At 34.5% G+C, this 15809-nt stretch overlaps 1 protein-coding gene across 3 annotated transcripts; it reads right to left on the reverse strand.

Annotated features, from left to right (window-relative positions):
* Positions 1-2706: 2706 nt before the first annotated feature.
* Positions 2707-14043, reverse strand: LOC149559023 (nonsense-mediated mRNA decay factor SMG7-like). 3 transcript variants are annotated; one of them, XM_089832984.1, is made up of 8 exons: positions 13911-14010; positions 13639-13664; positions 11295-11425; positions 9048-9656; positions 8682-8804; positions 6251-6483; positions 3848-6162; positions 2707-3603 (listed from the first exon to the last, which is right to left on the reverse strand). In XM_089832984.1, exons 3-7 carry the CDS (start codon positions 11361-11363, stop codon positions 3879-3881), a joined length of 3318 nt encoding a protein of 1105 aa, XP_089689110.1. In that variant the 5' UTR covers positions 11364-11425; positions 13639-13664; positions 13911-14010; the 3' UTR covers positions 2707-3603; positions 3848-3878. The 3 variants fall into 3 exon arrangements, with proteins under 3 accessions (XP_089689110.1, XP_089689109.1, XP_089689111.1); XM_089832983.1 differs by having other exon boundaries at positions 13639-13674; positions 13911-13926; XM_089832985.1 differs by lacking the exon at positions 13639-13664 and having other exon boundaries at positions 13911-14043.
* Positions 14044-15809: the final 1766 nt, after the last annotated feature.

Genomic DNA, 15809 nt, shown 5'->3' on the forward strand with positions numbered 1-15809 from the left:
AGATAAAGAAGTAAGAAGTACCATCAACATAATTAGATTGTTTAATAATTATACTGTTGAAAATCGTACTGCTATTGAGAGAGAAAATTAGAAGGTAGCTGGAGAGCTATGTTTCAAGCAGCGTAGAGAAAGGATGTTAAAGATAATAAAGGTTAAAAACTACATTACATAATAATAACCTTTACCCTTGCCCTTTACCCTTGCCCTGGACTATTTGCAAAATAATCCTACGTGTGTTAAGGCCAGATAAACACGTAATAATTATTATAACAGAAATAAAACCCTGTAAGGATCGCCTATATTAAGCAGTTGAACACAACCGCTCACCTAACAATCTATTGAGGAAAATTCACATGTTCCTATGGTCCATTCTCGTTGGCAGGTTAATATGGGTAAGGGAATTTGAAAACTCTAGAGGCGGAAAACTAGAGTCAATGTATTTGAGATTCTCAAAACATAAAGAAAACCAAAATAATCATGTCAAACAGAAAAAATCAACCGCCAAAAATTAAATTTCGTGTTTCTCGGGAAAATGGAAACGCTTCTTTGCATAACGTAAGGAATGGTAATTTAGATACTATGACACGACCAAAAAAGGGATCAAAATTGACTAAAAAACACTCATCGTTACTTATTAGCTTTTACAAGAATAAAAATATACTAGAGTTGAACAGATGAGTAAACTAGTTGTTAGAAGGCCGTTCCAGCATTCTACTCAAACCTCAATGCCAGAACTAACCGAGCCCTTAATAGTGAAAAACTTGATTTCAACTGGAAGAAAACAGGTGTCACATAGCCTACCATTAGCTCTAGCGGTGGTTATGCAATATAACTTTCATCACAGAATCCCCAGCTCCCCCAGCTCCTATAATCCAGACTCTAAAGGACAACAATCGCTAATGTCATAAATCCATATTTCGGCAAATATTTAATAATGATGATCCAAACAAATATTTGAACCGGACTTTAAAACATACACACCGCGATGTTACAAAAGTGGTTCTACGATATCAAATGCTATAACAGCCTTAGTGCGTAAACGCAATCACAGCTGGAGAAAGTACTAGGCAAGTAGAGAAATGTGTGGCAGATTATATGATTCAAAATATTAACCAGGATAACAAAAATGCCAACAAGAACAGCCATGCCATCTTTCAGGCACTTGATAAATGGGATGCAGAGATTTCTGATTGCAGCTGCTGCTCATATGGACTGAAGGATGCAGGCATCCACAAGAACTTAATGACATTTTGAATTATTTGTCATTTTCAAGTTCAAACAGAAAATCAACCATCAAAAATTAAATTGCATGTTTCTTCAGAATGGAAACAATTCTTTCCAGAACCTAAGCAATGGTCCATTTTGAAACTATAACACGACAAAAAACGGTTCATTATGGACAAGGAAAACACTCAATGTTGCATGCAAAATAGTTAAAAGCGCATTCCAGCATTCTATTCAAACCTTGATGCAAGAGCTAATCAAGTCCTCAATACTGAAGAAAACAGGTGTCACATAGCTTAACATTAGCTCTATCGGTGGTTATGCTATATATAATTCGCCAATCCACAACCCCTATAATCTAGACTCTAAAGGGCAACAATCATTCATGTCATACATCCATCATATAGCAAAAAATATTCAATAATAATGATCCAAGCAAATATTTGAAGCAGACTTCAAAACATGCACCACAATGTTAGAAATATAGCTCTAAAGATATCAAATGTCATAACAGCCTTAACTGAGTAAACACAATCACAGCTGGTGAAAGTAGGAAGCACCTAGAGAATTGTGTGGCATATTATATGATTTAGAATATTTAACCAGGATAACACAAGTGCTAAAAAGAACAGCCATGACACCTTTCACATGCTTGATAAATGTGATGCAGAGATTTCTAAGTTTCATTAATCATAAAGCAGCTGCTGCACATATGGACTGAATGACCACACATATCCAGAAGAACTTAATGACATTTTGAATTATTTCTCATATTTGAGAGTTGGACGGAAAATCAACCATGAAAAATTAAACATGTTTCTTGGGAAAATGGAAACACTTCTTGGCAGAGCCTAACAAATGAGAATTTAGATACTATGGCACGACAAAAAAGAGATCAATATTGACAAGAAAGACACTCATCGTTTGCATACACATCCTTGGCAAACCAGTAGTTAGAAGCCCATTCCAGCACTCTCCTCAAACCTCAATGCCAGAGCTAACTGAACCCTCAATACTGATAGCAGATTTGAACTGAACAAAAACAGGTGTCACATAGCCTACCATTAGCTCTAGCAGTGGTTATGGCATAAAACATTCATCACAGAATCCATGGGTTCTATAATCCTGACTATAAAGGGCAACAATCATTCATGTCATACATCCATCTTTTTGAAAATACTTATCCAAACAAATATTTGAACCGGACTTCAAAACATACACCACAATGTTAGGACTATAGCTCTAAGATATCAAATGCTATAACAGTCTCAACTGAGCAAACAAAATCACAGCTGCTGAAAGTAGGAGGCATGTAGAGAATTGAGGCAGATTATATGATTCAGAATATTTAACCAGGATAACACAAATGCCAAAAATAACAGCAACACCACATTTCAGGTACTCAATAGAGGTAACGCAGAGATTTCAAAATTTCAATAATAATAAAGCAGCTGCTCATATGGATTGGATGATGCAAACATATCCACAAGAACATAATGACATTATTTGTCATATCAAACATACATCCATTATTGTTTGCACTAAAACATGTCCTCAAAATCAGATCGCACATAGCCAGGAAACATTACCCAACTCTGATTTCAGTCACTAATAACAGCTAGAACATTTAAGCCAGTATTTGATCAAGTTTCTCCATCGAAGAAACACTACTACTACAAAGATACTAGAGAGATAGAAGTTGCAAGAACCCAGCGATCAAATCTCCAGTTCAAGCACGTTCCACATCTCAACCCATGTATTATTCAAATAAATTTTACCCTATAACCCTACATACAGAAAATTGAATTCTCTTTGGCAAATGTAGTGGGATCACAGCCCATATGCACACTGAGAAATTCTTCTGATCATTGTAAAACATGGCAGTTTCAAAACCTTGATTCCCATATTTCCAGTTCAAAGTTCAAACTGGAAGGACACATTCTCGATCTGATTTGCAAAGCCTTTGGAAAGAATGAATAGAGGATACTATGAACGTTGTGTCTTTCTTTCTTTGTTCAATAACCCACCAAGATGTCACTACCTCCAGCTGAATAATTTACTAATCCACATAAAGCTCTTTGGAGGTAATGTACCACCTCACGTTTTGCTAAGCCTCTGATAAAAAGATCACTGAAGAACCAGCTGGCCAGCAAATCCAACAAGTAATGTCAAAGACATGACAAATCAAACTTTATCTAGATACTTATCACATAATTGACCGTGAGGAAGATAGATTCAGGTGAAATCCCTTTGACTTGGTCGGCCCTATAGATCACTGATGGGCAATACTTAGCTCAGATATCCTTTCCAACGAAGCCACAGAGCATGCCAGACATCAAAAGCTTCAATGCATATCCCAGGTAATGATAACAGCATATCCTGTCAAAACAAGCACACATATACGATTATGAAATCCTAATCGTAAATCACAATTTCACGAGAAAAAAAAATTTGAATCCTATGCCTAGCTAAGAATAACCCAAAGGCAACAAGGACTTCCGTATACTGACAAAAGTTCCCACATTCTAAAGAAGTAAATGTGACTATAATCTGACTCTTTTAACTACAGGTAGGATTATAAAACATTATATCCATCTTTAGTCATAATTCATATACAACATACCAATTCATTACTAAACGTGACTTCGTTAAACTTAAGGACCTCGACCAAAGAATTGCTCAGACCACAATGATTGTTCTTGGCTCCTCCTGTTATATAGAAGATGCTGCTGTTGTTCTTCGGACAACTTCATATTTGGAACCTGTCTGCCTGGAAAAGGAAATGTTGTAGCAGCGTTGATCAGACTGGCATTCATTGGCAAGGAGAAGTAAGCTGGATGAGGCACAAGAGATTCTTCTCTCCCTCCTTTATTCAATGGTGTATATCCATCTAACCAGCTGTAGTCATCCAGTTGGGGTTGCTCATTTCTCTGAGTCACCTTATCACTTACATTTGATGCAGCAGAACCACGTATTATATCAACCTTACTATCCAGTGGTCTTGAGGGTACAGGGCCAAAGCCAGGTGGAGGTCCAAAATGTCGAACAGGTCTACTCACAGGCCCCTTCTTAGAGCTTACTGTAGGGATGCTTGAAGTCTTCGAAGTGGCACTTGTAGTTGATGATGTTAATGTACCAATCTCGGATCGTGGCAGTACCTCAGATTTTGCTACTTCCAGTTCAGCTGATATTTTTTGTTGGTTCGTGTATGTCATAGGTGTGACTAAAGATGGGTCGCCTAAGATTGGATTCCCTGACATACCAGAAGCTATTGCACCAATGGAGATTCCACTATCATGTGGAATTGATGAATGCAAATCTTGAGATGGATCTGTGATTTTATTTGTGGGAACAACTTCATCTTTTCCATTCTTACCTGCTGGAACCTCTGACCCAAACAGAGACCCATTCCCTGCAAACTGATGGAGGTTCAAGTTTATTATCCCATCCAGAACATGTGCCTCATGATCTCCATACCATAAAGGATTTGTTTGATTTACAAGCTGAGCAGATTGTTGACTTACATTTACCATGCTTGGGAGGCTTGTATGGTTGTTTGCAAATGGTACACCATAACCTGTTATACCCCAGCTACCAAGAGAGCTAGCAATTCCAGGGGCAGATAATCCAATGTCAGTAGACCAATGATCTACAGTGCTTTGAGAGCCTCCAAATAACTTTGAGACTTCTTGAGGATTTGAATAAGCTAAAGAAGGAAAGTCCATTCCTGCTGCCAATGAGGCAGAGCACTGAGAAATATGAAAAGGGATACCTACCGAAGAGATCACATTTGATTTTTGCTGTAATTCTTGAGGTGTAATGGCTGCAGTTGTATTGTGAAGATTTAAATTTGCACTAGTAGTGACAGATGACTGCTGTGAGTTCAGAACTGCTGGAACTGGATTTTTTTCAGCTACAATAGGTTTGAATACAATTACTTCATCCTCTTCTTCTTGTTCTCTATCTGAATCTGACTTCACAGTCATAGCATTTGAAGAACTGACAACAGGTTTCTCTATGTTAGATATATCTTGCTTTACAGTATCAGGTCCAGTCACCTGTACATGATTATCAAGATTGTTCATTAATTTTGTGATCTTTGGCTTGACGGCTTCAGATTCTTTCTTCTTTTTGTATTCAGGATAGCTGCCAGCAACATGAAAAATCATCATATCAGCATCAAAATACATTCCTTGCCCAGAGCCTTCTAGTAGGATTCCAACAGCCTTCCCTGCTGCCAGAATCCTTTGCACACGTATATTCCTTTCTTTCTTGCCACTGAGAGAATGTCGTTTAGAAAAATCCAAAGCAAGCTGTGCTTGTGCTAATGGTAAAAATCCTCTTAGTTCAAAATCCTCCCATAATGCAACCCCTCCTGTTTCCTCCTCATTGTACCCGTTAAGCAAAGTGAAAGTGACCTCTTTTTCCAACCTACCTCCATTAGAATCTTGGTAAACCTTTTCAAGGTCCAATAATTTGTTTAAGAAAATAACACATTTTTTCCAAAACAGTGTTCTTGCCTTGGCTTGCTTTTCTTCAACAGATTCATTACACAATGCAACATCCCTTCTGCAGGCCAGCCATTCCATGAAGACTAATATTGCTGGCAAGAATGGACATGAGAAAACATCATCCACATTCAAGCATCTGCTAATAATGCACCCTGCGAATCCAAAGCAAGCAGTGAAAGCATTCTGTAGCAAGACAGATCGCTGCAAAATTTCTGCATAAGACAGGCTACTGCTTTCAGCTTCAGCATTTACATTATGAACTGTATAAATTAGAATTGACAAGAGCTGGAGAACCACAAGTCCACTAAACATGGAACCGCTGGCTGATGCATCTAAACCAATTCCCATCTCTGAACTATTTCCAGGTGAAATAAGTTCCTCAAATTCACTTATAGCCGAAGAATAAACTTCATCAAATGTCTCCAAACTGGTACAAGAAATGAGACTTACTAAGAAAAGACAGTTGCATTAGAAAAACACTGCAAGGAACAGAATATTATAACAAACAAACAAACCTTGTGCGTGTGAAAAGGATCCCATTAAGGCGGACAAACCGAATGCGAAAGGTCTTGTTGACCTCCGCAATGTTCACCTGCAATCTCTTAATAGCAGGGTCTTGTTTCTCTTCCCTTGCAACAAACTTTGTATCCCCTCTTCCTCTACCCCTTCCTCTTCCAGCAACTTTTGCAGGTATCTGCTTAATGAGGGCTACTTCAGCTTCACGTACTTGAGAGTAATGCAAACGATTCTGAAAATAAGCCAGTCAAATAAAATGTCTAGTTAGCAAAATATAAAAGCACAATGAAACAAAATAAGAATACATACAGGACTGAATAGCACAAACCAAAATAACAATATACATGGGAATTAGTAGATGAACTTATTGAAAAAAGTGAATTGGAAAGCTTCTGAAACAAAAATGCACGAGTTTCTATATCAATATTTCAGATCACATTCCGTGTACTGTCATAAGGATGAGGGGCAATAATTAAGAAAAGATTGTAGAACAAGCCAATAATTATATAGGAAAGGCTTGGAAACAAGAACTCAAAACAAACAATAAAAACATTTGAGATCCAAAAGCTAAATTAAAAAATAATAAATTGGAAAGTGGGAGGGTATGTAAAATAACATTATATTATGTAGAACAAGAAAGGTTGAATTAATATATTACAGTTAATATAAACATTATATATATATATAAGAAACTGTTTTTAAATTGATAACAATTAACAACTGGTTTCTATAAAATTATAATAATTAATGATGTTCATAATTAAACAGGCAGTGAGATTACTAATCAACAGTAACATAAGATAAATATCTTAATAACATCCTTAAATTGTTATAAATTATTAAATTTAATATTCACATAGATGAAGTTTGTATATTTATTAGATTGTTACTTTATCTTTCACTAGAAGAGCTTTTTTCATCTATGTGAATATTAAATTTATTGCCTATTTAAAGTTAAAATAATGCAGAGACGCATGTGGACACAAATACATAAACAAATAGGTATAAAATGATATTGTGCAATTTCATATACTTAAAGATTTATTTTACTTCAGAACAATCTTATTTATTACTGTATAGCCACAAGGACACAAATGTCAAATATTTATAAGAAATTATTTGGAAAAAGTATTCGATAATACATGTTTAACATTTTATTCTATTTTTGGAAAAGCCATAATTGAATATTTTGTAAATCAATTTGTTTTCTAATTCTTTCATTTGTTTTTACTCATATGTAATTTGTTTTTAACTAATTTGGTTTCATTTGGGGACATCAATATTTATTTTAAATATTTAATGGAATATTTGAAAAACAAGTGCCAGCTCTACAAAAAAATTGTGAATTCATTTCCATAACTGCACACCATACCCCTTGCTACCACTGTAGGTTACATCTCTTGGCACAAAGGAGTTGAGAAAAGTAATAAGAGGTTTCAAATTAGAATATAACATATTCTAACAGAAAAATACAGTACTTTAAACTTATAATAATAAGCTACAGGATATTCTATAAAATAATAATTATATAATAAGGAATATGTAACTTATAATGATTATGATAATTATATATTTAGAATAACAACAGCCAAAGTTGCATGGACACAGATACAGATATGGCGTCAGATACAGATACGGTCATTTTTTAAGACCCCAATATGGATACACCCGGATACAACATTAATAAAAAAAACACACACATATATTTGACAGAATTTTTTTCTAAGATATAACAGGATATTTGCATTACTTCAAAATGCAAAAAAGACGTGTGCTACATTAAATATGCAAAAATAGTAGAGTTGCATTGGGAGATAACCCAAAAAAAATGGGTTGCTGAAGAAAAGAAAAACATATCATTTGTCTTCTCTTTTGATGTAGATTCTCTTTATACCAAAAAAATTTGCATGTGTAAGTTCTTTAAAATTAAATTTGGGCAAATTTACATCAAATTTTAAAATAATCAAATCTTGTAGTATTCCACAGGGTTGAAAAATCAAGGTTTTTGGAGCACACATGCATACACTGTCCAACTGTATCCAGGCTGTATCAGATATGTATCCAAAATGGATACAGGGATACACAAACCAAATAAGAGACGGAGGAGTTTCTTAAAAAATAAAATTATATTTTATAATTTATAATTAAGGAAATTGAGATAATTTGGATAATTTGCAGTAAATGGGGTGAACAGGGGATAACACCAAAAAATGTCGAAAATGTAAAAAGAAAACAAAATAGAGAACCATAATACAATTATAGAAACAAATACAAAAAAAGGGAAATATGAAAGATAGTGAAAAAAATGCTAATTTCAAGCTAGATTCCGAATAATTATTGAAACCAGCAATTGTTAAAGAGCATAAATAATAAAATAGACTCAATAATTGCCGTGAATCAGTATTCACTGCATTACAAATACATAAATACCTTTTCATATATCAGAATCAAATTATCCCTTGCTGTAGAAAATGGCGCCTCTACTGCCAAGCTACGAAAATAGCGATAGACTGCCACCAATTCATTCCCCATATATGTTCCCAAGATAGCAAGCTAAAAGCCATCAACAATCATAATAAAATATTTCAGTTTAAGAACCTTATCAATTATTTTTAACTGACCCTTCATGAAACTGAACTTAGATAAACAGTTAATTATAAAATGTTTGCAAAAATATAGTTCAGAAAAAAAGAAAGCAGTAGTAAGCTAACCTAGCAACAAACCAACAATTTCTGTAACATCAATTCCTTATTGCATCAACATAAAAGACAGTTTGTTGAGAAATTTATATCAAACCTGATGATGTGGATTCCCACTTGCTGGCCAGAGTGAAGCAGCCTGTATGTAATAGCTTTCTGCAACTTTGAAATCCCGACCTGAAGGGTCTCCCTCTCCATGCAATTCCTTATATCGAGCAAGATCTCCTAAGTATATCAGACAGCGATGGCAAGAAACCTGAGCTTTCCTCAAATCAGCAGACTTAGTTTTATCATTTGGAGAAGCTAAATAATCTTCTCTTTGTTGAGAAAAGGGATCAACTGGAAATCCATATTTTGCTTTGATCTTTAGATTTAATTCATGGTAGAATCCAGTTGCCTCGGAAAGAAAACTTTTGAAGACAGATCGGATTTTATTAACTTGTTCTCTCCTCACAACACTTCTACCTCCCGGAGTTGTATTGTTACCACCAGCTGCCACAACAGCACTCCTCATTCGAGCTCTAAACTCCTCAATACGCTTATAATGCAAGTGCCACAGTGCATGCTCAATTTCCTTTGCTTCAGCAAAATCATGATCTTCAAGTATTATAGCTTCGTAGTTCTCCCGCATCTGACTCCAAATATTAGGATCAGAAGGAGTCTTTGCATGAACCGCATCCCTCAACTTTTTGTCCAAGTCCATAACCTGGGAGAATTACAAAAAAATGCTTTGATGCAATAAAAAAAAAGGAAAATGCACACAAATCACTCCACCAAACTAAAAAGAACTTACAATTTAGATAATTATTAAATCAAGCAAACAGAAAACATAGCTAATAGTCAGAAAAGAGAAGCACAATCTAAGAAAGAATTCAGATTTCCTAGTAACCAATACAAAAGATTCAGGAACATAGTTCTACCAGCTCAACATGATCATTCAAAATCAAGACATACAAAACTAGCATTTTTCAAAAGGGAGTAATTAAGAAAAGTGCTGAAAAGACAACACTAAAAATATCCAAGTTTGAAAATGTTTGATTAGACTTCTCCCAGCATCATATGATTAAACTTAATTTCATAAAATGACTAGACAAAGGAAAATTTTGGTCACCTTTAGAAACCAACAGATAATATGCACCTAATATCAAAAATATGATTGATAATCTTTTAATTTAAATTTAGATCAACTTTCTCTGAGTTTCACACTATTTGAAATCAGTTGCAGTCATCTTATTTGAAAAGATTTTAATCAAGTTTAATAAATATTCTATGATCTCCATCTCATCGTTCTGAATTGCTTTAAACTTTTTAATCACAAACAATTGAACAAATATGAAGTTACAGAGGAATAATTCAATTGTTTTTAATGCCAACACAAATGGAAAGTTTGAGAAAATTCTAAATGGGACAAGATGCGTGTATTTTACTAAGACTGGGGCATGAAGGTCTTTTTTCACTTAGCAAAGCTATGTGTGATGTACCAAAAAAGGAAGATATTCTAAAATGAAAATAATTTTGGATACAGTAGAACTAAGACCAGAGCAAGCTGTTCTTGCTTGCTAAAGCAGCGCACAATTTCCTAAATCAGGAAGATAATTTAAAATGAAAATGGCCTTTCACTCCAGTCAAACTATTTGGGAATAATCCCTCAAAATTCTAATTGCATCCCTTCAATTTCCTCTTTAATCGTCCAGTTTTCTTTCACAAACTCTTAGCTTTCATGTCACAATTTCCTACATCAGGCAGATACTTTAAAATGAAAATGGCCTTTCACTCCAGTTGAACTATTTGGGAATAATCCCTCAAATTTCTAATTGCATCCCTTCAATTTCCTCTTTAATCGTCCAGTTTTCTTTCACAAACTCTTAGCTTTCATGTAAGTACCAAAAGCATAACCAAACTAGGAATTAATATCTGAATCCCATGCTTAAGGAAAATCTTTTAAGGACTTACGCAGAAACATAGATACACTCCAATCTTGGCACGCTCGGCATTTTTTCATTACACTAATATGACCCTTTGCAAAAAATATGTCAGCAGATTCATATGATTAATTTGCATAACAGGCAACCTTTACAATCCCAAATCAACAGAGTGGATAGATGGGAGTCGGGACAATATGCAAAACGTGTTACATAGATATAAGACAATTTCCAATATAGGTTTCTCAAATGCATCTTAACTAATATATATGGGATTGAGCAGAAAGGCACTAACAAAAGGTTTTGTAAAACCTTTCTTATCACCAACAAAAACAATATCAAAATATTCAAGCCTAAGCAGAGTGGTGCCTACCAAACCACAGTGCACTACCTCAGAAAATACCAGAAGTTGAATGGCGTACCTTTTTGTATCGGCGTTGAACCATGTCTTGTGTTGATTGAGAAGATGAATTCTCCGTAGGGATAGCCATTTTCCATCAAAATCAAGCATGCCAAAGACACTCTCAAAGAATTTTATATTGTTCTACACAAACTGTGACAAAATGTTTAGCAGTCAAAAAACTTCGAATCATCTCATACTGTAAAGACAAGTGAATGCAAGCTACGAGTATCACATCTAAACAAAAGATTCTGTGTTAACTAGCAGCAATAACCAACAATACCAAATAGAGTAATTAAATTGACAATAGAGGATCTCACTTTATATTTGACCACCCCTTAAAATAAGAAAATAAAAATGCAATCATCCTTAATCAAGTACAAGCTAAAGTTTAATTACAGGATATTTACAGTAATTTAGAAGAATCATAAGTTTTTTTAAATGCTACCAAAAACGCAAACAACAGCAAGAAAAATTCTCAAAATCACTCAAATAAAAGGAACCACCATAATTTAACAAAATCAGTTACTGGAACTTTTATAAGCATGTTGTTGATAAAGAAGCACACACAAAGAGGATTTCAAAAACACTTTGAGTCATAAGACAAATGAGGAAAAATACAGTAATCTATACTTCTTAAATGTAAAGCTTCAGGAAATACTTGGAGTCGGAATACATGTTTCACAGACCTAAGTTTTACTCCTTATGGAACAGTTTAAGATTGCAGACAAAACTCACTATTGTCCAATATACCAATAATACCACATAGGATCTTAAGTGAAAAAAGCAAAGATTAAAAGTGCAAAGTTCAATGGGTCATGGTTAGATTCCTTATAAATCATAGAAAGGGCATGAATATCAATGCTTATAGACAAGTTATACAGACATCAGAGTTCCAGCAAACAAAAATACAGCACAAAGAGAGATCAATTGAGTACAAACCAATTGTGCATGTTACAAAGATCATAGCCAAGAAAAGACTTTGCTAATAGCAAAAATCCCAGCGAGACATTCTCTGGTGCTAAGTAAGATCAATTGAATTATCTGAACTTGAGTTCAAACCTGTTACATGTGCCACAGTTATGAGCATAACTGCAGCCTTCAATTAACTGCTCTACCATATCACTAGACAGTGGCTATTTGGAAGCGTAAGTGTCAACTTCAATCAAAGTCTAGTGATATGGGAGAGGAATAATTGAAGGTGACACAGATGGAAGCCAAACGGACATGCTTCCTGGACAAGGTTAACTGTAGATCACACAAAGAATCTGGCGGGCTATCACTTGCTCTAAAATGGCTTATAAGCCAAAGAACATTCAAGGTACTGTGATACATTGTTGCTTCATTAAATTAAACAGTGGATAACTAAAGGAAGAAACTAAAAATAAACAGGAGGTTTTTGTAAACAACTTAAAATTTACTCTGGAGAAACTAGAATATCAAAATTTCCAAAGAAAGATACAACCAAGATATACTTATTCCTAAAGTATAGAGCACAATTCTCTTTACAGCCCAGGCAAAAAAATGATCAGACAGATTAAAATACACAAGCTACGGTAAAGGCAATATCCAATATCCAACATAAGTCGACCAAATTAAAAAGAACTGACATGATCAGTCACTTGAAAGCCTTAATTATCCAGGCCAAAAAGAATAGGCCAATGAACGACAGATAAAATAAATATATGAATGTTGCAAAAATAGTTGATATAAGTTTTGGAAAAATTCGACATTTTCCGAGGAAATAAACCAAAGCATAGTTACATAACTTTTAGAATGAAAGTGAAGGGCAGCGAAAACTAGGATCTGTTGAGGCACAAGAAACAGAAAATGATACAATAGCAAATCTAAATTCCGGAAAATCCTTCTCAGAGAAACCCCCCCTTCAAGGATTGGAACAAGCAAATTCAGCACAAAAATGACATCAAACCAACCCGCCGATCGAAACCCTCAATCGCCCAAATAAATACATATTAAGGGCAGCAAAAGAAAGAGAGTAACACAGAAAACAGATCCCACAATATAAACTTACCATAAATTTATCAAACATCAAACAAATGGCGGAGAACAATCCAAAATCTTCATACAAATTAGACGGAAAAAGATCCAAAATGCGATTTTTAATCGATGTAGCAACAAAATCCAAAACCCTAATCGAACAAGGAAGTGCACAAACAGGAACAACTCCTACCACACAAATATTCTCACAATTACGAATAACAACTGAAAGAACCATCAGAGTCCAAAACCCTCCTCATCCAACAAACACATCGAAGGAAAATAATTGCTTGCAAATTACAGTACAAAAATCCAAAACCTCCACCAATTTTATTGTTTTCAAATCACGAAGGGTTTTCAGTACATACCATTCGCAGCATAGGAATCGCCCTAACTGAAAATTCCTACGCCAAATTAACCCAATCAAAACCCCGTGAGAACGATAGAAACGAATTTATTCACAGACAATTAGGGAAAATAAAAGGTGGAGAAGTTTGAAGATAAATATGGCGGTGATTATATGCTTGGGCTGCAAGCCATTTGGGGTTTGTTTTAGCAGCCCCAGGGTGCACACACCAAATAAATTTAACCAAAATTATTTTTCCTTACAATAAGAAGATCCGGTCAAACAGCAATTTACCCGTTAAATTCATCACCGGCCAAATCCCGCGCCGTGCTTTCTTGTTTCTGCCAGCGATTTGGAGGCGGTTAAATATTGTTTATTTATTTCTTCTTTCTTCTTACCTTCTTCCGTTAATATACATGCATACTTCAGTGCCATTTAATGTGGGATGATTATTGTTGAGAAAAGCAGAGAAAGAATTGCACATGGCATATATGCTCCTTCCATTTTCTATTTTTAATTTTTTCAAAAAAATTCAATGCTATGCATGCATGCAAACATCCTACTTTCTTCTTACTATATTTATAAATAAATTTAGAATTTTTCAGTTTGGTTGTTTAGTTGTAACGATGAATTTCAAGTTTACCTTTTTTCAAATTTGGTGTTTATTTCGAGGAGAGTGTTTTGATGTATTAAAATATTGATAAATTAGTATAGTTTTATATAAAATAGTTTATTTTCATTTACTTATTTCTTACTATATCTATATGTTAACTCATTTCACTATATTCATCATGTGCATGTTTATTATATCTATTATATGAGATTAGTTTCATGTTTAGACTAATCTTACTATAGACTTGACCTTTTTGAATTTTAAATATTAAATTTAGAATTAGCTTGACTTTTATAAATATTTTTTTGTTCAACAATCATTTAAGAAAGATTTGTGCAATTTATTGTTTTTGATATTAAAACATTCAAAAAATTAGGGGGTAACATTTAATTATATCCTTCAACCATAGTAGTCAAAGCCACTAAATAACACATCAAAATCAAAGGGATATGAAGACCACTAACAACATGTCAATAGTAAATAATCAACCAACACCGATTAAAATCAAAAATAAAACCCATGGGTTGATTTTAAGAAAAACAACCATATTTAGAGTCAAACCCAAAGTAACCAAGATATACCAACTAGAAAGTTTCGTGATAGCTATATTTATTCCTAACATTAAACTAGTGGTGTCAATTAACATTCTCAAATTTCCACAATCCATGTGTTAAAGCAATTTTTTTCTAGATTCGATTGTGTCTGTGTTCATTTAGCATCAACGTTATGGATCACACTCGGTGATCCATCATTTGGATGAGAGAGAAGATCCAAAGTCCTTAAACCATTAACATAACTAGTAAAAGTTCGGTAGTTGTAAGCAAAGTACAAAAAGGTGAAAAGTCTTAGGTGTCATAAAGGGCTTAAACAAGAGTAAAGCTCTTTAAGGATCAACCATAGATTGCCAAAAAAATATTAACCAAAATCATGCCTCAAACCAAATCTGGCCATGTCTCCTAAACTACTAACACACGAGAGGATCCCTTAATTTTCTTTATGCTTTCGCTCTCCCTAGATTTGGACGGCAACAATTTCATCCAATCATTAGTGAGGAACTCAAGAGTTCCTTAAAAGAAGCACCTCCTAGGTCCTTTTTGTTCTACTTTTCCTACGCAAAAAGACAAAGAGTGTTTGCAAAAGAATGCATCACTTTCAAAGAAATGTGAGCCACCTATGGAAAACTTTCATCCATAATTTGCATCTCCTTTTTAATTTTTTGGATTTCAACTCAATTAGATGCACACGATCAACAACCTCCATCATCAACAATTTTATCATTCGATACAACATATATGTCTTCCTCTTAGAAAGTGTGGGGAGGTGAGGTGGTTGTCAAAGTAGATGCATTCTTACTTTCATCCTCCTACTTATTATTTGTAATGTCCAAGGTTTATGCTTTGATAGTTTTTGATACATGGGTAGAACATAAGGGGAGGTAATATAAGTAAACTAATATCTTAATGTGAGGTCATGTAAGTAATCCAACTATGGTCTTAAGGGAAGGACATGAGTAATCTAACTAATGTCTTAAGGGGAGGTCTTAAGGGGATCCATTAGGTTCCTAAAGTGTTTTAAAGTTA

This window comes from Cupressus sempervirens, chromosome 5 (assembly GCF_028749045.1).
Source record: "Cupressus sempervirens isolate cs-2001-9-10 chromosome 5, ASM2874904v1, whole genome shotgun sequence".
NCBI lineage: Eukaryota > Viridiplantae > Streptophyta > Pinopsida > Cupressales > Cupressaceae > Cupressus > Cupressus sempervirens.

Coding starts and splice junctions, on each gene's coding strand:
- LOC149559023 (XM_089832985.1), bottom strand. CDS start 11,363: ATGGCTATCCCTACGGAGAATTCATCTTCTCAATCAACACAAGACATG. Junction 9,657..11,294: donor TTCAACGCCGATACAAAAAG/GTACGCCATTCA, acceptor TAATTCTCCCAG/GTTATGGACTTGGACAAAAA. Junction 6,163..6,250: donor ATCCTTTTCACACGCACAAG/GTTTGTTTGTTT, acceptor TTCTTGTACCAG/TTTGGAGACATTTGATGAAG.